This window comes from Nyctereutes procyonoides, unplaced genomic scaffold, assembly GCF_905146905.1.
Source record: "Nyctereutes procyonoides isolate TBG_1078 unplaced genomic scaffold, NYPRO_anot_genome, whole genome shotgun sequence".
NCBI lineage: Eukaryota > Metazoa > Chordata > Mammalia > Carnivora > Canidae > Nyctereutes > Nyctereutes procyonoides.
In genome coordinates this window covers 61,300,602-61,322,620 of record NW_026575046.1, presented here as the reverse complement: position 1 = coordinate 61,322,620, position 22,019 = coordinate 61,300,602, and the positions used below count along the sequence as shown (strand labels likewise).

Genomic DNA, 22,019 nt, shown 5'->3' with positions numbered 1-22,019 from the left:
CTCATTTTGCCTACACTGGTAATTGGAGTATTTAGTGGACGTATGTTTTCATGGTGATTTCATTGCATGGCTCTGATTTGATTTGCACTAATATACTAAGTGCCACAGGGTCATGGCCTAAAGAATTAATGGAATAGATATCATGGGACTTTGAGGGGTATTTTGGTAAGTTTGGTTTCTTCAAGTGTCCACAGTTTACATTTTCAAAGAAAAGAAAAATCACTATCACATCCATGCTTCTCCATAGACCCTGATGACTGTATAAAAGATTGATCATTTTTGAAGTTGAAAGATTTGCTAAATCGTTTGGAACGTAACAGTTGCCGGGACGACTGTACACCGAGCATGCAAGCCACAGCAGAGCTCTGAGACTTGGTAATTGTGTCTGATGGCTAGAAAAATCTTTAAGCACAGTTGGAAGTGGCTGAGACATTTGATTTCACTGCTGGTCATTTTCAAAGGACTTTTCTAATAATCTGTATTGAGGGCATTCATTGTTTTGCTGTTGTCGTTATTATGTTTTACACCATTGCAGCAAGTTTGTGTGTTTTGTCCCAGCAACTAAAGGAAAGCCTGAAAAAAATAAAATCTGGGCAAAAGTAGTCTCCTTGATTGTGAAAATTTTCTGGCTTTTAAACAAAAACTCAGTGAGAAGAACGAATGCATTATCATATCCTATTGCTAAGTGAAACTATCCACTGGTGTTTACAAACTTTCAGGCTAAAAGCTCTGAGACCTGGGGAGTGGGGAGAAAGTCCACCAGACCCTTCCAGAGTTGAAATTACTGTGCTTGTGTGGGTGGTTTGGACATAGGAAATGAGAAGCATAACAGCATGGAGGAGTCCCCACCATTAGAACAACAAACAGAGCAGTATCTTGTGCGCATCTGGTCCTCAACTTTCACGTCCCAGGCGTGCTCACAACCCTCCTGGCATCGTTAGTTGGCTGGATAAACCTGATCTGGCAATTGTAGAAAAGCTGCGAGAAGGTCTTCCCTTTAAATATACGAACAAAAGGGTGAGAAAAACAGAATGAAAACTAAAACTACAAAAATATGACTTTCAACTGAGAAAATAAATAAGTTTCCATTTATTAAGAGCTGGTGTCGATGCAGCTAAAATACACACCCATCCAGGAAATTCACCTGCCCCCTTTTGTCTTCTTTTATGAATTTACTAAAATATATGTTTACATCATCGGACCATTTTAAAATTGTTTTAATAATCCATTTCCCTTCATAACAATTAACTGTGGTGGTGACCATCATTCTCCTCAAAGGAAAAGAGAAAAAGAAGAGAAATACGCATTAAGGAGTCTGGCCACTTACTCATTTTGATTTTGCATTGTTGAGATATAGGGAAGATATCTGACAATGAGAAAAAAAGAAAAAATATATTTCTTTCTAATAAATAAAAATAATTTAAAATGCTAGAGGCTATACATGACTATTTTAGTATGTTCATTTATAAATGAAATCATTTTCTTTTCCAAAATACATGGAAGCAATATTCAAGGCAGACAAAGAGAAAGATCTGTCTACTTTATTTTTCTTGCAATTCTCGCTTATCCTAACGTTTCCACCAGTGATTCAGCATGTAAGAGGAAGAAAAGTCACATCACCATTTATGAAGTTTGTCAGGCTTTAAAAAAATAGTTCTGGTCTCCTGGGAGTCAACATTCATCTTCAACTTCTCTGATTGGTGGAATCAAGCTGCTTGTGGATTTATATTGGTTGATCTGGTTAGCCATGTGGGTACTCATGGGCTTGATTTGAATGTTTCTGGGATAGGCATTATCCGGTTCATCTGTAAACCATTTCTTTTCTGCTAAAGGGCAAAACGGATAGAGAACAAGAAGGAGAAATGAGAAGCTTAATTAGTCCTAGGGTAAAGCCTTTGGAAAGTTCATTGAAAAAAAAAAAAAGCAAAAATGTAATCGATAGAAGCTGACAGTGAATAGTTGCTAAGAGATAGTGCAGTGTAGGGAGAACCACAGGACCTGGGGCAGCTCTGCTGCCTGTGACAAGTGATGACCAATGCACCCATGGGCCTTGGAAGCCCCGTAGGTGGACCTCTCAAAACAAAGAGTGGTTGGAAGAGGAACTCCAGCAATGCTCTCTGGGGTTCCTTTAGTGGCCTGGAAAGCTTTGGTGGGAAGGAGATGCTGAATATACCAAATATTAGGTGTGAACACTGTGCCTAAAGAGAGACTTGCATGTTCACTGATTTGAGTGGAACGTGAGGGACATTGTCCCTGACACAGAGCCAGTGATCTAGCATCTTATGCAGAATCTCCTCCTCCCAACCTGTACTTGGCTTTTTTTTTTTTTATAACAGACACACTTGGTTGTATCTCAATACACCACTCTTCTTTGTTTTTCTTTCTTTCTTTCTTTCTTTTCTTTTCTTTTTCTTTTTCTTTTTCTTTTTTTTTTTTTTTTGCAGCCATTTTTAAGGGTCTTAAGCCCACAGATTTTGCTGGGCAATGAGACTAAAAATCAGAACAGTAACCAATATTTTAAGACAATTTTGAGATGGTTTTTATTTCAAGAAAGAAAACTCTGTGTTGGTAGAAAGTTATGAAACGAATTCCCAGTGGCAGTATCTTAACCGACTATCATAACCCAAGCTGTTGACAAGGGAGCTCGACGAAGTCTTGGCATTTCATTTCCACCCTAAATACAGAGATGCCTGAGAGAGAAGGCTGAGTCAGAGTGTTGGGGGTGAGTTAAGGGGGGCAAGGAAAGGGCCTAGCATCCTCTCTGCACTTAAGTGCTATTTTACAGGGCTCAGGCCTTGCCCCTGCCTTTTTTCTAGGATTGAAACTTTCTGGGTTATCGGCCTCATATACAGACATGAATAGACTGGGCAAATAGGACATTCGAATTTGGGAAGCATATTAGTGGCTTAGGAAAAGGAGAGAAAAAGGGGAAAAGCTTCCAGGCACAACCACTGCTCTAGAGACAATGGCCTCTTTTCTGCTATCAGAACAAGTCACAACTGCCTTGTCAGCGGTCCTGGACTGATACATTAACAAAAATTGCTCACCTGGCTTGACACCTGGCGTGTGTGTGTGTGTGTGTGTGTGTGTGTGTGTGCGCGCGCGCGCGTCTGTCTGTCTGTCTGTCTGATAGGCTAATGATCTATGAATTCAGCAACTGTGATCAGCTTCACAACCGCTCTGCTTGTGTCTCCTCGAGGCGTACTCTGTTGCGGTGTCAAGTCTGAGCCCTCAGCCTAAACACCGTCGGGGGAGCTGGGGTGTCCTCGGTGAGAGCTGCTGGCCCACTACCCTTTGTTCAGCAGCTCAGTTTACACCCAGGACACTACTGTCTCTCGGATCATTCTCCACTCCCCTTTCTCCTGCTCTGGCTCTCTCACCTATTATAATTAAGTTCACTTTGATTTGAACAGATTGGACGATAGGAATTCATAATGCTACATCCTCACAGTGAAGCTAACTGATTAAGTGCTTTAAATTATTCCCCCTGACAGAATGATAAAGTTACAATCTGTTCTGAGATGATCTACAGCTTGCCAGACTCGTACAGCTTCTTTCTACATTCATTTATCTTTTTGTCAAGCGGAGTTTTTTTTTTTTTTCCTAAGCTTCAATTCCATAGATCTTTTAAAGTCATCAGCACATCTGAATTATTAATGAGGCTTTAGAGGCAAGGTTCCTGATGGACTGGTTAAAAAAGGTTGTATAGAAATCCAGGACTGTGTACACATCAAAATAATTTCAGCTCCATTTAAAAAACCATTTAGTTCAAGTGTGACATAGATGAACCATTATGCATTTGTGGAAACCAATTTTTTTGTGATCTACGATTAAACTAACCTTTCAGAGAGGAGTAGCGTGTGATGGTTATCATGTTTTAAAAGCATTGCCAGGCCGCTGAAACAATTTCAAACTATGACTTTTTCCAATGGTTTATGTGTAAGGATGATTTTCAGAAGAGCTGAACCAGGCGTCTGTGCTGTTTGCCTTAGCTGCCCTGGGTTTTGGCTGTGCCCCTGTGGGGACTGATTGTGCAAAGGGATTTAGTGCTAGGTTGGACATGCCAGGTTGGAAAGGAAACTGAACTCCGCTGATGGAAACGGGTAGGTCTTTTGGGCGAAAGACCTAAGACAGCTGCAATTTGCTGAAATTTTTACAACTGCTGCAGAGAATAATTGTTCAGAATTTAGTCTTTACAGTTCAATTCGAAGTTGGCATTTTGACCTTTCGCAGCAGAGAGAATATCAATTTCCTTCTGCTGTCGGTAAGAAAGAGAGCATTATTTCCCCGTTTAAGCTTCGTTCTCTCTTTCCTTCTACGTTTCTTGCCATAGAAGAAAATCTATGCAGAGTAGCACCTGTGTCTTGGCCATTCAGCTCCACACAAGAAGGAGCTGTGTTCAAGCACATCCTGGTGATGAGCTGAGGTTCTCATTACGCCTGAGAAACAGGCTTTTTAATTTGGGCCCCTGGTCAGATATGAATATATATGTTGTTGGAGACTTGGTTGGGTAGGATGTCGAGGACGTGGAAATATGTTAATGCTCTGAGCACTCTGGTAAAATATCCAGGGGCAGAGGTATTTCACGAAGAGATTCTCCCAAAGGCCATCAGAGGAACGCACACTTTAATGGTCGTCAGCCACTTGTTTCAACAGAGAGTGTGCGGGGTATGATGAAGACACTTGGGTTTATGAATCTCGCCTTCCAAAGAAGAAACTGGGTCAATGGGAGGCCACCCCATGGACCATGAGGAAGAACACTCAGGGAAGGGATTCAAATGGATGCTGAAGTGGTCCAGAAAAAAAATCCAGATCCCTGAGTTTATCTCCTCTCCCCGCCTCATGCCACAGGCCAGAAAGAGATTTCCAGGAGCTTCGTTTTTGTCCCGAAGATGGGAAGGCCGGTGGATCTGGCTGTGCGGGCCTCCTCGCCGCCAGAGGAAAACAGCCCCAACAGGGGTCGTGTGCGACCCCCGGATTCGGGAGGGGAGGCTTTGTGGTCTCTGGCAAGTGACTGGTAGGGCGAGATGCAACCTGGACGTGGAGTGCAAGATGCCTCTGAGGGACCTGGCACTGCCCGGAGGGGCGGGGGGCACGGAGCTGTGCGGCACCGGCCCACAGGGAGCTGGGGGCTGCCAATGGAGGCAGCAGCCAGGAGGGGGAGGTGGATCTGGGGACTCGCCTGGTGGCAGCTGGCTCCCAGCAGGCCACCACCTAACCAATTGCAGCTACGGATCTTCTGTCAAATGGGCTCGGCTCCTGGGCAGATCTTCCTCCCGCTGTCACCTGGAGGGAAGGTGCTCGAGCAGGTGCAGCGCTCAGCACAGGCCTAGGCCCAGGTGCGGAAGTGCCCGCACTTTCAAAAGCCACTCTGCCACTTTCTGGCCGGTGGCTCTGAACAAATCTGTCCTGTAGATCCCTTGGAACAGAGGTGTGAGCTGCCCCATTCGGCAGAGCTGGGGTGAGGACTGAATGAGTAGGTAAAGTGCTGGCAGGAGTCTGGCGCTAAGGAAGCGCTGGGTGTTAGCCTGTCCTATGACCTTAGCATTTACACGAGCACTCTCTGTACCCGAGGGCTACGTGTGGCTGCACACTGAGATCTAAGGAACATAAACCGGGGTGCTGGCCTGCAGAACGGGGAGCTCGGCATTAGAGACAACCCAGGAGGATTTGCTTGGGTTATCTGCATTGGAAGGAAAGGAGAGAAAGGGGTGGCCCTGCATTCTTTCTGAGGGGTTCAGGATGGCTACCCTGCTGTGGGGCCTGTATCCTTACAGATACAGATATAGATAACGGCTTTGTGCTCAACAGGTGCCCTACCCCACCCATGGGTCCTCTGCGTCTTCCATCGCTACTTCCATTCCTGAGATAGAAGGGCCCAGGATAAGAGCTAGGACTTCCCCAAGCCACGAGGAGCCTGGAGGAGTGGGGCTGGCAGGCGGGGGTGGGGGGGAACGACCCCAGACCTGGGCTGTCCTGGCTGCCTGGGCACCTGCAAGCAGGGAAACAGGCTGTGCTGTGAAAACTGAGCCTCTCCACTGGCTCTGCGGCTTGTCAGGACTGTGGGATTCAGCCTTTTCACTGAACTGCTCCCCAGAGAAGAGTGCATTAAAGGAGAGGCGAGAATACAGCAATGGTATTTGGAATAATTGGCCCTCCTCCTGCTGTCCCACAAGCTGAGGTTTAGAGAATGAAGGTTCCATTTGGAGAGACAACAGCTGAGGACAGGAAGCCCCAACCAGGAGCTGGAGCCTGCAGGGGTAACGCTGTCTGCTTTCCCAGCTCACCTTTCTGGGACGCAGTCTGGCGTTGGCCCTCTGCCCAGCAGACCTCAAGGCCCCCAGGGGGCCCCCACCCGTGCGTACTGCTGTCTTCCCCCTCCATGGGCAACGGATGGCTACTTCATAGACATAAAAACCGTTCGCACCAGAACCAAAGCAGCTTCCATTTATGAAAACTGACACTTATTTGCAATCGTCCATCATGACTCGATTTGCCTCTTTTAACTGAAAGTCTAATGCTGCCATTCGCTGAGCAGAGCAAACTGCCCCCCGCTCTGGGCCTTTTCTGGGGCCTTTGCCCAGCTGACACCCCAAGGACAGACTCTTCACTCTTTCCTTTTGGGTGGCAGGGGATAATCCCTCTCACCTCCCTTTACAATAGGTGCCATCTCCTGGTGGGAGACAGGCCACCGGCTTAGTGACAGGTGCCCACAGCTGCTCAGCTTCGTCGTGTTATGACAAAGCAGGGATGGGTTAAAGAAGCTGGTTGAGACACTGATTTTTACCCTGTCTTGCCCTGAAGTTTCCATACTTTCCTCTTTATCCTTCAGGAGCCTGTTGCTATAGGAACCTGTCAGGTTGATTTAATTGTCTCTGTTGGGATGCACACACCTTTAGGCTTTTCCCATGCTGAAGAAGAGCCAGTCAAAGGTTTTTTCTGGTCATCTGAGATCTTGACAATGCTGGCAGGAGGCACAGTCTATACCTCCGTCTCACCGGACTTCTAAGGCTACCCCCCTCCTCAGGAGCCCTGAGCCTAGCTCGAGAGAGCGCCAATGGCACAGCAGCATAGGGAAGCACCTAGAGGCACTCTTGGATCCTTTTTAAAGATAAGCCAAGGGAGTAAAGATAATTGATAACATGATGAAAGGTCTGAAAATATTTAAGTTCAAGTTATTTCAAAAGATTTACTGGGCACTTATTATAAGGTTCCAGGTCACAACCTGTAATGTTCATACGGAATTTGAAACTTCTCCCGGTTGTGGTAGGACTCTATGTCCAAGGGTCCAGCTTTCTCTTTATCCATTTGAACTGGCTTCAGGAAGGCCCCTGGGTAGCAATCCTTAGGGATGTTGATGATTTTACGATCATCCGAGCAAGCTGTTGAGGCTGAGAAGGCTTCACTACACCTCCTGGTCTACCCACTTACTTAAGGTTCAGCCCTTTCAAAACCTAAAGCAAATTGGACTGAATGGCTTACAAATTGCTTCTCTTCTAGAACGGTACAGATAATTGAGTTTCTAGCTGTTGCTCTTTTTAAATGCATATACTTTCTCTTCAAATAATTCTTTTGCTCTCAACCTTTACCTACTTCTTTCTTCTTTCTTTTTCTTTCTTCTTTCTCTCTTTCTCTTTTTTCTTTCTTGCTTTCTCTCTCTTTCTCCTTCCTTCCTTCTTTTTTCTTTCTCTCTCCATTTCCTTCCTATTCTTTTATTTTTTCATGGGGAGCAGGAAGGGGAGAGACATAATGCGAGGACTTTGTGTGCTTCCTTCCTAAAAGAGGCTGAAAGGGGAATGGGGAAGTTTGGAGTCACATGGAAAACAAGGGAGGAGACTTTGTTCTATTGAGGGCAAGTAAAACATAGTGGTTTCAGCTAATGGAATAGAGGTCATAATGATTACCTTTTCATCACTGAATGTATGGTTAGCCAAATGCTACAGTCAACTCTCAGTTGTGTGCCTAAAGTCCCGGGAAAATCCCAAAGTTTCATCTCATGTCACAGTCTGTTCCCACCCTGTTCCTGTCACAACATCATCTCATCAGAGCTGCTGACAGATTGTATATAAAATGCGTTTTGGCATCACTTCTCTCTATCTTCCCAATCTCTGGTTGGGATGTAACAAATGCCTGAAAGGCAGGCGGCAGGAGAGACTTGGATGATGCAGAGCCTGAGTCGTGAGGCCCCGGATAACCGGGCTTGCTCTAGGAGTTGAGACACATAATTGAACAGTTTTAATTTGGGGGCCTATTGATCAAACATAAAGGAGACCAATGCTTTTGTCATTAATAAACCTCCTGGTCTACATTAAAAGGAGGATAAAATATGAACCGAGAAGCAGGTTTGCCAAATGGAATGGCTGCAAATGTTTTCCAGCAAAGTTTATCACCTGGCATCATACTCTGATTTAGTAGGTCTTGCCAAGATAAACACAGAAATGTGGACAGACTGATGGGGGACTGGGTTGGGGTGGTGGTAATGGGGAGGGGGAGTGGAGGAAGCTGGGTTTCTTGATGGGAAAATGCTTTTGGACTTGGAGCAAGGTACCAAGGTGGGCAGGGAGGCCACGTGCAGATTTAAAGGCAAGCCAGATGGAGAGAAGTTCCCCCCAAATTACCCAACCCCAAAACCAAGAACACCAAAACAAACTCTAAGGGATCTAGCAGTAGCAGCAGCACAGCCTCATCGCGCTGAGCAATTTAGAAAGTGAAGGAAGGAGGAGAAGTAGGGAAGGAAGAGGAGGGAAAGGGGGAGAAAAAAAAAAAGCAAAACAAACTAAATAAAACCACAAACAGAACAATATAAATAAAAATAAACAAACCAATAACAGAATAAAATTTGTAACTCCTTTTTTTTTAATTTCACAAAAGTTTTCACAAGGACAACGTTATAGAAGAAAACCCCCAGCAGTGGCTAGGTCATGCAGAACCATTAATTGTCATACCTTGGCCCATTCTATTCATCCTTGTTGCACTTTAGAGAGAGAAGTAAGCTATGTGAGTTTTACAATGCTTTTAAACTGTCATATTTCCTGTTGAGCACTTTAACTGGCACATTCTTATAGGTATAAATGTTCTATGGGCACAACTTGATAACCTCCTTTGCAAAGAATGCATGAAAAGCTCTTCATGATCCCAAACTGGGGTCTATGTGTGTATATATATATATATATATATATATATATATACACACACACATATACGTATAGTATACATATATATGTGTGTGTATATATATATATAGAGATATATATAGTTCTATATAAAAAGATAGATAATTATACATAATATAGAAATTGACATATAGGGACAAAAATAATTTGAAAAAAATTCTTCCACTCATCGGGCTTTTTAATATACATGTATACATTTTTCCCCCACCCCATTCCTGGTCTGAATACTGCACTGCCTGTCTTTGGTATGGGGGGCAGAGGTTCAGACTGAGCCTCACCATTCTGTCAGTAAAAGTGCTTGTCAACTCACACAGCAAGCAAACCTCCAAAACTATCATGCTTGGGGGGAGAGGGGATCCGAAATCTAAACTCAAAGCATTCACCATAAAAACACCTTTTTAGAGATGGTATAGCTGTGGCACCTTTTTCCTCCCCTCCACCCCTATTCGGCTCAATGGAATTTTTTAAAGGAGACATTTCAAATAGGTATACACCAGCCCGGGGCTAGTCCACAAGCACAAGAATTTGGTTGTGGTGGAGTCTGCCGATTTGTAGGAACTACTGCACTGCCTAAAGCCTGATTTGCATGCATAAGACATCTGACAACTGGATATTGAAAAAGGGATTTTTCTACCTTTCCTCTCATGCTTACTAACTTAAAAAAAAAAAAAGGAGAAGAAGGAAAACAGAAGAAAAAAATAATTGTACCAAAATGTGTTTGGCTTACTGTTGCACGCTTCTTCTCCCCACCCCGTGACGACAAGGAGCGGTTCGCCGTAGTTGTCATTCGCCTGCCTAAGTGAATTGGCTATGTTCAAGAAACTGGGGAGGAGGAATTTTTCCACCAGCTCTCAGCTTTGGGACAGCCAGCACCATGCAGCTGTGCCAGCAGTTTGGGGTGGTAGCTGGCTTTTGTCTTTGTTGAGTCAATTGTGGCTCGATCCCCCTACCTTCTGATTTATTTAGCATGTCGGCTCCTAGAAAAACATGCTCTGCTGCTGGGTTTATCTTCCTCACACTCTACCACGGCCCCAGCCCTTGCTCCTACCTGGCATTGGGGCCCTAGCTAATCAAACAAAGGGGAGTTAAAAAGGTCCCCTGAGAATGCATGGAAAAATACTCGCTCTTTCCTGAGCATTATTTATTCTGTACATAAGGTAAGTAATTCACCTTTTAAAAGATGTAAAAGTCCCAGGAAGGCAGTTTTTAATGACTTACATCTGATATTTATGATACATATGGCTTTTCATCCCAAATGTCAAAAGTGAAAGAAAAAAAATAGCTAGTCATATGGCATAAGGAGACAGAATAACAATTTAATATGCAATCAAACCTCTGTTCACTTAGATTAAATGACTAGAATTTGATACATCCACGAATAGGACACTATTCTTTCCTCCACAGTAAGGGTAGAAATGTTCATAGGAACTCCCAGAGGAAGCTAGCTAGCTCTGAGACAAAAAAAGGCCTTGGTGAGTAAAAAAAATTGCGCATGTTCTGTTATAAAAGCAGGTGCTTAATAATCATCTACGCAAATGGCGAAAGCCTTTTAAATGCTTTGCGAGACTTCAGCCCAGAGAGTGGAAAAACAATCGATATGTTTTTGTTGCTTTTTGGTTGCTCGTTTCAAATACATGTGTATGTATATATGAAAAAAAAAAAAAAGAAAGGAAGAAAGGAAAACAACAACAAAACCAAAACCCGGAGCACCCTGATAATCCTGATAAATCAGAACAAACTTTTCTTCTACATTAACTAAACTTGCTTTGCATAACTGACATCGATCACAAGGGCTCTCCCCTACTCTGCAAACTCCTTCCTGCAGTGAGCTATTTATGTCTGGAGCATGCCTTTGGGTTATTTTTCCCCTAGAATCATAAATAACTTTTGGTCCTTCTGCTTATTTGCTGTTGTGCTCAAGGGTTTTATGGTGGTGAAATAAAAATGACAACCACATGCACACTATCATACATATGCAAATATGTGTAAAAAAAAGGGAGGAGACTACAGGGGCAAAGGGGGAAAGTTACTGTTGGAAACACCCACTGGGGAACATGAGTGGCGGATACAGTTTCACACACGGTGGCAGTGGATACACATATCAGAGGCGCTCTTCCTGCACGTACTTCTGTTTGTCTCGGGACTCCCGGGACTTGGGTCGGTTCTGTCGGTTTGCCGTGGACGGGATGGAGTGCACGGAGGAGCTCTTCTTGCTGGAGGACTGGGACGAGTGGGAGGAATGGGAGAGGCTGGCCCGGGACTGGCCGGCGTTGTGGTCAAACTGCATCAAGCAGAAGATCAGGTCTGTCGGCACGAGCTCAAACTCGTAAGGGGGGTTGGTGATGACATACCTGGGCGGGAAAGCAAAGGGGTCACAGGTGAGGATAACTGCGGGCATAGTTCACCTGTCTCTGAACCTATAGGATCCTCTGGTCTTGCAGAGGACCTGGAAGATGGGCTTCTAGCTGGTTCAAGGCCCTAAGTATTATCTTCCAAGCTGATGCTCGGGACAGGAGGCCAGACACGAGCCCCGGCAGAGATGCAGAATTGGTGCCCGTGATGGGAGAACAAAACCGTGCTTCCTATGGCCTATGAGCCCCTTTCCATTCACTATCAAGTTCCCTTCTGATCCTGAGTAGCCCAAATGCATGCAGGAGGTTCATGGACTGTACTGCACCTTTCATTCTAGAGTGTTCTGAACAATCCCAGACACATATCACAGGGTCTTTGTTTCCCATGATCTCACTTCTTAGTCCTTTCTCACTCTTTTCCATTTAGAAAATCAACTCTTGTGGGGATTTTTCTAAATGAAAGAAGAAAAAAGACCTCCCTGCCTCTGTCTATGCTAGCCTTCCTTTAACTGTTCCCAATTCCATCCTGTTAACACCAGACACTTAAAAAAAAAAAAAAATCACTGTTTCTTCCATAGTAGTACATGTCAAGGTGGGTCCTAAGCCAGACATACTAACATCACCTGGGAACTTAAAATGCAAATTCTTAAGCAACTTCCCTCTAGATCTATGGAGTCAGATGCACTGGGGGTGGGGTCCAGTGATTTGTGTTTGGACAAGCTGTGCCAGTGATTCTCCGGCCTCGCTAAACTTTGAGAACTCGCTGGTTCTCAAAGCAATTCTCTCAACTCTGGCTATACCCTATATCTCTGTGCATTAAAAAATTATCTATGTTTTCAATCTAGACCGACTAAGTCAGAGAAATAAGAATATTTTTACAAAGCTGGTGATTCTGATGTGCAAACAGAGCTGAGAAATACTCAGCTCTATAGCATTGTTTCTTGAGGTATATCACGCAAACACACTGGTTTTGGTAATTCTATAGTGCACTTTTAATTTGCGGCTACTATGAATTTATTTTAATGCAATTAGAAAAATATAACTAGTACATATAAACTGCTATTTTTTTCTGCTTAAGGTGATAATACATGATTTTCTCAAAGTAAATATATAAAAGTTTAAAAAGTAAGTCCATTAAAATATAAATAAATATAAGTAAAAATATGGGCATCTAGGATATGGCAAAGGAACCATCTATCTTAAACACTAGCAATATGAAATATCTATTAGCTACCAACAGAATAATCCCTGCAGCTGGATTTTAGAGGAGACACTCCTATTCAGCAACTAATCTATAAAACTTGAATTCTTTACAGCTTCTATGGGTAATTAAAGAAAAACATCTCCCATGACCTCCAAACTCAGTGTTGGATTTAATGTGGGCAGAGTCATTTGCACGTTGAGAACATATACATGGACCTCTGCCTGTACAAGTGGGGGACAGGAGAGGATATTTCTGTCTCTGCATTTGGGTTGGGAGAGCAGAGTGGAAATATACTCACCTCTTTGTGCATTGGCTGGGGGTGCTGAGGTGAGCATCTCTCAGCCGGTAAATTCCAAAACAAAGCATATTATATGTTTTCAGAGCTTTGCAGAACAGATCACCATAACAACCACCATCCTGGGAGACAAGAAAAGAACAGAGAGCAACATTTTTATTTATCTGGAAGTAGAGGTCCAGGGGGGAACAGAGCCTTCTCATGAAAGCTTGTTTTGGGGTCTCCTGAATTGCAGGGTCTGTTCCAAAGGACCAAGGATAAAGAAGTCACTGTGATTAACTGCCTCCATCAAATACTGGTAATTTTCAGGGATCAGATAATGATGGGGTTCTCCTCTGGTTCTCTCCAGTTTTCTATCTGTAGCAATGAGAACCCTAAAGAGAGTGTGCCTCTCCCTCATGTGAAATGAGGGTGTAAAGTCTGAAGGTCTCAAATGCATGTTTGGCTGAGAAGAAACCAGCTCTGCGAAATGGTGATTATGTTTAGCCCCAGCTCGGCTGTAATCACTGTGATCTGACCGTGTTGTCAAAACTGCTCGAGTGATAATTAAAATCACTGCTAGGAGAAAAGACCCCACCAGGTACTATGGTGACAGACTCTTTCAGGGAAAGGACTGTGTGAAAAGCACAATTTACAGACCTCAGAGATGGCACTGGTGGAAGAGAATGTGTTTCCCCAAGAGGCTAAGAGCTGCAGGCTGAATAAGTGGGATTCACAGTCCTAATCAGTTCACGGTCACCTTCCAAGGGTCTGGGGCCTGATGTGGAATGTGAAAGCAAATCCACGCACTTGGAAACGCTGGTTTCATGCAGCCAGGTGATTTCAGGTGAGCGTTAGTACAGGAAGGGCCCTGAAGAATGACTTCTTTGGGAATAAGAGGCTGCCTTTGTCCTTCCTGTCATTGGAATTTCCACATGCGCATCGTATGACAAAACACAAATGGGGCCAAATCTTACTGATATTTAAAGTCTTTATCCTTTTAAAGTGCATAAGTGTATAAGTCAATGATAGATGAAAGGGGACACTAGCTATGGAAGCCACCTTTCAAAAAAGCCCAGTCTAACAAAGGTCCTTGCCCATAACCACACCAAAATATGGTGCAAGTCAACATCAGGGTTTCAGAAGAAATAGAGACAGTGACCCTTTCCCTGGGCAACACTACTTTTGTGCAATAGCTTTATTGGTTCCCAAGACTTGTGGCTCTCCACCCCTTGAACACATCTGTGGAGGTGGTAGGGCCATGAATAAGGGTCAAGAGTGCATACTTTTGCTAAAGTACGTGAACCCAGCTGGTGCATGGGGCCCAAAGGGAGGCACTGGTCATACCCTCTGTGGCAGGGAAAGCATGAGGGAGAGTGACTGGGTCCAGCCTCAGAAATGTGAGGGCCTAGATCTGGAATTAGGGACATTAAAGGATCCACATGAGATGCTATTTGTTTGACCAGTGGCTCTAGATGTATGTAAATACCAGTGGTGTTTAAAAACTTCCAAGGCCACAGTCATACCTAGATACAAAAACTTAGAATCCCGGGAATCGGGCATGGCCATCAATGGTTTTTAAAAGCTCCTCATGTGCTATGAACATGCCTTTGGGGTGAAGTAGCCCTGAGGCATGCCAAGACTGTGTGGAAAGGGGATCCCCGCCTTGGTTGCATGCTATAATCACCTGATGCCTCCTAGCTCATGGTAGGAGTTTCCCAGGGGAGTGAGTAAGTCCACAGGCTCTGAAGCCAGCATTCCTGGTGCAAATTCCTGATTGGGCCAACCCTCAGTCTTTCTGAGCCTCAGTTTCCTTAAAGAATGTCAAAGGATTGCCATTGGAATAAAAATGAATGTTAAAGCATAGTGCCTGCTATGCAATAAACCATAAACATCATAGTTATTTTACCACAGAAGACAGAAAAGACAGGCGCCTAGCTCCTCACTGTCTGGCACCCAGTTCACTCAGGCCAAGTTATTCCTAACCAGCGGGTTCTGCTCCATGGACTTACCCCCAAGTCCGCAAAGGGCCCATCCAGTAGCGCTAACTGGGCCACACGGCAGCGGTCCCTATTGGCCAGGGTCTGGGGGGTGCTGTAGCCCCCTCGAAGTGCATTCTCCTCAGCAATCAGAGCCTCCAGCTCTGGTGTGGCTCCTCCGGTCACCAGGGTCCGGATGAGGGTAAGGATATTGTCATTGAAGTATGTCTGGGGAGAGAGTTGGGGGAAAAAAGTCCTTTAAGCAAACACCCTAAAGTCATGACAACAGACATCCAAATTACAACTTTCCTTGGTATCTCCTGTTTAAAGTTTTGGCCTTTCTTTTCAAATAATTTTATGTGGGAAGTGAAAAGACAGCAGCCTCAATTATTCCATTCTTCTCTCTCCTACTTGGTTCTTCCAGGAGAGTCTGACTTTTAAAAACCAGTTCAGGGAACTTTCATTAAAGGGCTGAAGTCTAAATGGCTGGTGTTTACCATAATTGGTGTTAGTAGGGATGCAAATACTGCTTCCCTTCCTTAAGTCCCACATGTCTACTGAGGGACTTTGGACTTGTGACACAAAATGCAGCCTGTCCAGGCTGCTAATCCAAGTACGACTACCTCTGAGGTCCTGTCACCCTATGCTAGGATGTCGCCTTCCCCAAAGTGGTAAAACTTCCTTCGGCATTGGAAAGGGATGCCGAGAGTGTCATTAAGGCCACATGTCACCAATTTATTTTATTATGTGCTTTGATGATAATCTAACCCAGAAGTCTCTATCAATTAAATATGTCAGATAAAATAACGAGGAGGAGGATGTCCTGGTACGTGCACTTTTGGTTTTATTTTTTTAAGTGATCTCAATATAGCATATTAGAAAAGTTTCCCTCTGAGGCAAATATAGCATATTAGAGAAGTTTCCCTCTATGTGTACATTTGTCTCACACCTGAAACATAACAGATCTGTCAGGAACAAAACAATGGGAGTTTAAAAATATTAATAGGGTGCCAAATAAAAGAGCTCAAAAAGACACTTGTCACCAGCCTAATTTGAGAAAAATCTCAAGTAAGAGTCTATGTTCCATTTTCCAGGGTAAGAAGAAATCAAGCAGGCAAAATGAAATGAAACCAGAGTTTGCCAGTGGCTTCTGAGGGCGTATGGACTTTGGGGAGTCGGTTAGGAAACAGCTGCATTTCACCCCAGCATTTTCTCAGATAGTTTACCTGGCAAAATGTAGTGGGGAATAAACCAGGTAAGGATGAGTTCTCTCATCCTGTGTAGCCATCACTAGTTCTTTGTCTTAGGGGTTGACTAATCAGTCTAGACTTTGATCTTCTTAACCGTAAAATAAGCACAGTCATTAAGATCAAGTTCATATGCAAAGAATTCCATGAGAACTTCTGGGACACCTGGGTGGCTCAGTGGTTGAGCAGCTGCCCAAATTGGCTCAGGTTGTGATCCCTGGGTCCTGGGATTGAGTTCTGCATCAGGCTCTCCGCAGGGAGCCTGCTTCTCCCTCTCCCTGTGTCTTTGCCTCTGTGTGTGTGTGTCTCTCTCATAAATAAGTAAATAAAATCTTTTAAAAAAAAAGGGAAAAAAAGAATTCCATGAGGACTTCGGAGTTCAAATGATAGCTGCTCATGGATGAGGCAGGATTCACTTTCCTCATTGAAATACTGGCAAAACACCCAAAGTGATAGAACATTCCAACAGCAAAGGAGACTAGGAATGTTACCGAGAAGGAGTCAGACCCTAAGGAGAATGAAGGTATCCTCCACCAGAGCTCAGATGTGCCCTGAGGCACAGAAGCAGCACAAGGACTAGTACTGGACGAACTGCTGCTGGCCTGGACACGGGATAAGACTGAGTCAGGCGGTGGATGTAATGCTGGCTTCACCTCTCAGAAGTTGTGTGACCCTGGAAAGTTATTTGTCATTTTTGTGCTTCAGTTTTGTTATCGTAAAATGTAATAACAGAGTGGTTAAAAGGACAACAGAACTAACACACGTGAGCCACATAGAACAGTGCTTGGTGCACAGCAAGTGCTGACAGATACTTCTAGCCTGGTATCAGAGACTCAGAGCTTTTGCTAGGGAGAGGAACAGTCCTCTCATCCTCAGCCTTTCCTTTAAAAAAAAAAAAAATCCTTGATGTTTGGGGTGAAGGATGGGCAAACCAAAGCCATGTATTTCACCCTTGAGTTTGTACTTCTCAGTCTGCCTCCATTGGAAGACCCTGTTTGGACTCAGGAATGACAGGGCAAAGGTCACCAGTACACTGTATCCTGGGATGGGGCAGGAGTAGCAAGAGGAGCCTCTGGAGGTATGTTCCTGTTCTGGGGCACATCTACAAGCATTTCCAACATTTTCCATTTCCAGATCCTCTTCGCTACAGTCAGATAACACATCATGAGAAGCAGGAGACTCCTCCCTAGCCCTGTGGCACATTAAATATGTGAGTGCTGGGCATGGAAACTTGACAAGGACCTTTGTGCTCTAATTACCCATTTAGATCAAGACCAAGGGGAGGAATTTAACAGCTTGCAAAGTGGGCACAGAATAGTCATGACCTTGTACACTGAACTCTGTTTTTCGGTACAGAGAAATAAAAAGAGCCAGTATAAATATTTTTTATAAGGGAACCATAGTATTTAAGATATAAAGGAAAAGCATCATTTTGACTGATTAGTTACTGGAAGAAGTAGAAGAAAAAGTTAGAAGCATCTGTCTTGGAATCAAATAAAATTTTTAAAAATATTGTGTCTATAAGAAGTAAAAGATGAAACTATAAGAAAGAAGACTTCATACAACTCACCCATTTTTATGCAAGATATTAAAATTAAAATGGATGTGATTAGAGATAACTAAAAGAATCCAATATGCTTTCATGATAAACACATTCAACAAACTAGGAATAAAGGGGAATGTCTTTAGCCTGATAAAGGGCATGTATCAAAAACCCAAAGTTAACAGCAGACTTAGTGAAAGACTGAATGCTTTCCCCTTAGAATCAGCAACAAGACAAGGAAGTCTGCTCTCACCATTTCTCTTTCAACACAGCACTGAGGGCTCTAGCCAAGGCTAGAAAGAAATGACTATCCATATCAGAAAGAAAGAAGTACAGAGAACATGATGTTATATATAGAAAATTCTAAGTTATCTATTAAAATTCAATTATAGATATAAATGTGCTCAGCAAGTTTGCAAGTACAAAATCAATATACAAAATATTATTTATATACCTATACACTTGCAATGAACAATACAAGAATAAAATTAAGAAATTCCTTTTATAATAGCATCACTAAGAAGAACTACTTAGGAAGAGATTTAACCAAGGAAGTATAAGACTGGTACACTTAAAACTACAAAATATTGTTGAAAGATATTCAAGAGAATCTAAATAATAGAAAGGTATCTCATCTTTATGGATTGGAAGTCTTAATATTATTAAGACAGTAGTATTCCCCCAAACAATATACAGATTCAGTACGATCTCTGTCAAAACCCCCAAAACCATATAGACATGGAAAAGCTAATTCCAAAATTAATATGAAGGGTGCCTGAGTGTCTCAGTTGGTTAAGTGTCTGCCTTTAGCTTAGGTCATGATCTCAGGGTCCTGGGATCCAGCCCTGTGTTGCGCTCCCTGCTGAGCAGAGAGTCTGCTTCTCCCTCTCCCTCCTCTCCTCCCTCTGCTTGTGCTCTCTCTCTCTTTCAAATAAATAAATAAAATCTCTTAAAAAATAAAAACAAAATAAAATTCATATAAAATTGCAAGCCGGGGTAGCCCAGGTGGCTCAGTGGTTTAGTGCTGCCTTCAGTCCAGGGTGTGATCCTGGAGACTCGGGATCAAGTCCCACATTGGGTTCCCTGCATGAGGCCTGCTTTTCCCTCTGCCTGTGCCTCTGCCTCTCTCTCTCTCTCTGTGTCTTTCATGAAAAAATAAAATCTAAAAAAAAATTGCAAGCACTCCAAATAACCCAGCAATCTAAAATAGATGAAGTTGGAGGACTCATACTTCTTGATGTCAAAACACACTACAAGGCTACTATAATCAAGACAGTGTAATATTGACATTCAGTCCAGAAAGAAACTCATATGCATTTGTCAATTGATTTTGGCAAGGGTGCCAAGATCATTCCATAGAGAAAGAAGATAGTTTCTTAAACAAATGAAGCTATAATTCTTAGACTTCTACATTCAGAAGAATAAAGTTGGACCCCTACCTCACACCATATGCAAAAATTAATTCAAATTGATCAAAGATCTAAATGTAAGAGCTAAAACTATGAAACAGGAGAAAACATAGGGTAAATTGTCATAACCTTTGATTTGAAAATGGATTCTTAAATATGATACTCAAAGCAACCCCCTTTATATCTGATAAAGTCTAGTATCCAGAATATATATGTATAATATACATATATAGTCTTCTTTTTATTTATTTATTCATGAGACACACACACACACACACACACACAGAGAAAGGCAGAGACACAGAGGGAGAAGCAGGCTCCATACCGAGAGCCCGATGTGAGACTCGATCCTGGGTCTCCAGGATCATGCTCCAGGCCAAAGGCAGTGCTAAACCGCTAAGCCACCCAGGCTGCCCCATATATAATCTTATGTAAGATTTTATATATATCTTTTATATACATATATAAAATCTTACAACCCAACAACATAAATACAAATAACCCAGTTTTAAAAATGGACAAAAAACTTAAATCAACACCTCTCAAAAAAAAAAAAAAGATATACAAATGGCCAACAAAATAAAAAGAAAATGAAAAGATGCCTGACATCACTAGTTATCAGGAAAATGCAAATTAAAAAACCATGATGAGGGATCCCTGGGTGGCGCAGCAGTTTGGCGCCTGCCTTTGGCCCAGGGCACGATCCTGGAGACCCGGGATTGAATCCCACGTCAGGCTTCCGGTGCATAGAGCCTGCTTCTCCCTCTGCCTGTGTCTCTGCCTCTCTCTCTCTCTGTGACTATCATAACTAAATAAAAAAAATTAAAAAAAAATTAAAAATAAAAAACCATGATGAGATACCTCTTCACACTCACTAGGATGGCTACAATCAAAAAGACAAATCATAAGAGTTGATGAGGATGTAGAGAAACTGCACCATAACACTCTGCTGGTGGGAATATAAAATGATACCACCACTTCAAGAAACAGTTTAGCAGTTCCTTATACGGTTAGACAGAGATATATAACTCAGCAATTCTACTTCTATATATAGATCCAATAAAAACTAAAAGAAAGTATGTACATATGAAAACTTCTATACAGATGTTTATAACAACATTATTCATAATAGCTAAAAATTGAAATAGTCCAAATGTCTATCACCTACTGTATGCATAAATAAAATGTGCTATATCTATGCATGAATATTATTCAGCTATACAAATATTATTCATACCACAAAAAGGTATGAAGTACTAATATGTGCTCCAACATGAATGAACCTTGAAAACATTATGTTAAGTGAAAGAAGTCAGTCACAAGAGACTATATATTGTATGATTCCACTTTTATGAAATGTCTAGAAGAGGCAAATCCATAAATATAGGTGGTAGATTAATAGTTGCATAAGGCTGAGGGAAAGAGATGGAGGTTAGTGGGAGTTGCCAAAAGGTATGGAAGGTTTTTTTTTTTTTTTTTGAGGCAATAAGAATGTTCTAAAATTGAATGTGGTGATGGTTGTGCATACTTGTGATCATGCTAAAAATTGCAGGATTGAACACTTCAAGTGGGAGAATTGCATGATTATTAATTATATCTCAGTAAATGTTTTAAAACAAAAGAGAAATCGTTAAAAGATAACTAAACTTATAATGGCCAGACTTTTACCCATTCAGAAGCAATAGTTAACAATAGTATATTGGACACTGAAAAATTTAGGTGGGTAGATCTCATGTGAAGTGTTCTTACCAAAACAACAAAGAAAAAGAGGCACTATGTTATAGAACTAAAAATCACATATACACAAAATCAGTGATGTGGAAGTAAAAGTAAGAAGTTGGCTGAAACTACATGGAAAAATATGTAGAGTGGTTTCTTTCTTTCTTTCTTTCTTTCTTTCTTTCTTTCTTTCTTTCTTTCTGTCTTTTATGAGAAGGCTGGTAGATATTGAGGAAAGACAACAGAAGTCAAATTGATAAATAGCAAGTGTTCACAAGTTAATGCTATAAACAAAATTTGAGCAGGTAAAAAATGAATAAGGAAGCAAGGAAACAAATGAGCACAACCTGCCCTGAGCTGAATGATGTACCAAGGATGTGGATTGAAATGGCTCACCAAGTAAATGCTGCCAACATTTAAATCTGTACCAGGTGAATATTTAAATATAAAATATTAAATGAAGACAAAATATGGCCTAACACAATGCTATAAGGGAAAAAAAGTACAAGATCAGGTTAGCCAGAGACTTCTCTAGAAGATTTAAGAACAATATCAACTGAGTTTTGAAAGGACACATTTATTCCAATAATTCTACGTGCATCTAGGTTAACAATCATTTGTGAAGGCAATAGAAATATTTTTAAAAAAACAGAAATATTTTTGAATCTCTGTGTACCTAAGTATTTATTGATTTACTTCTTTAAAAAAATACTCAGGAACAGAAATTGGTATCCTTGAGATCATTTTAAACTTTTAGAAATTAATAAATGAGCAAATTTTTAAAAATATTGGTGAAATATACCAAAACATGGAGTTTAAGAGATGGTTGTATATTTTACTACTAAACTAAATGCAAATGTCAGAAGTAATTCTTGAAATAAAAAAATGACACAAAATTATTTGTTAATAGTAATATTAATTTATTTTTAGATGTCAGAAAAATGAGGTAGGAGAGAGAAGGAGGATATAAAGGCATGTAAATTCCTCCATCTTATAGAAGGAAGACTCAAGAACTAAATTTTTCTAGATAATAATGCTTAAAAAATATACTTTCAAACATATTTATAGAATGGTAAACACTAAATGGAATAAAAAATAGAATATAGTTTACACAACACTA

General features: G+C 42.0%; 1 protein-coding gene across 1 annotated transcript in view; it reads right to left on the bottom strand.

Annotated features, from left to right (window-relative positions):
* Positions 1 to 1,115: 1,115 nt before the first annotated feature.
* The window catches only part of KCNMA1 (potassium calcium-activated channel subfamily M alpha 1), a 709,595-nt gene continuing 688,691 nt past the window's right edge, over positions 1,116 to 22,019 (bottom strand). The window contains 4 exon segments of the mRNA XM_055325743.1: positions 1,116 to 1,823; positions 11,300 to 11,524; positions 13,027 to 13,145; positions 15,015 to 15,209. Of these exon segments, the coding sequence (XP_055181718.1) occupies positions 1,802 to 1,823; positions 11,300 to 11,524; positions 13,027 to 13,145; positions 15,015 to 15,209 (561 nt within the window). The 3' untranslated portion in view covers positions 1,116 to 1,801.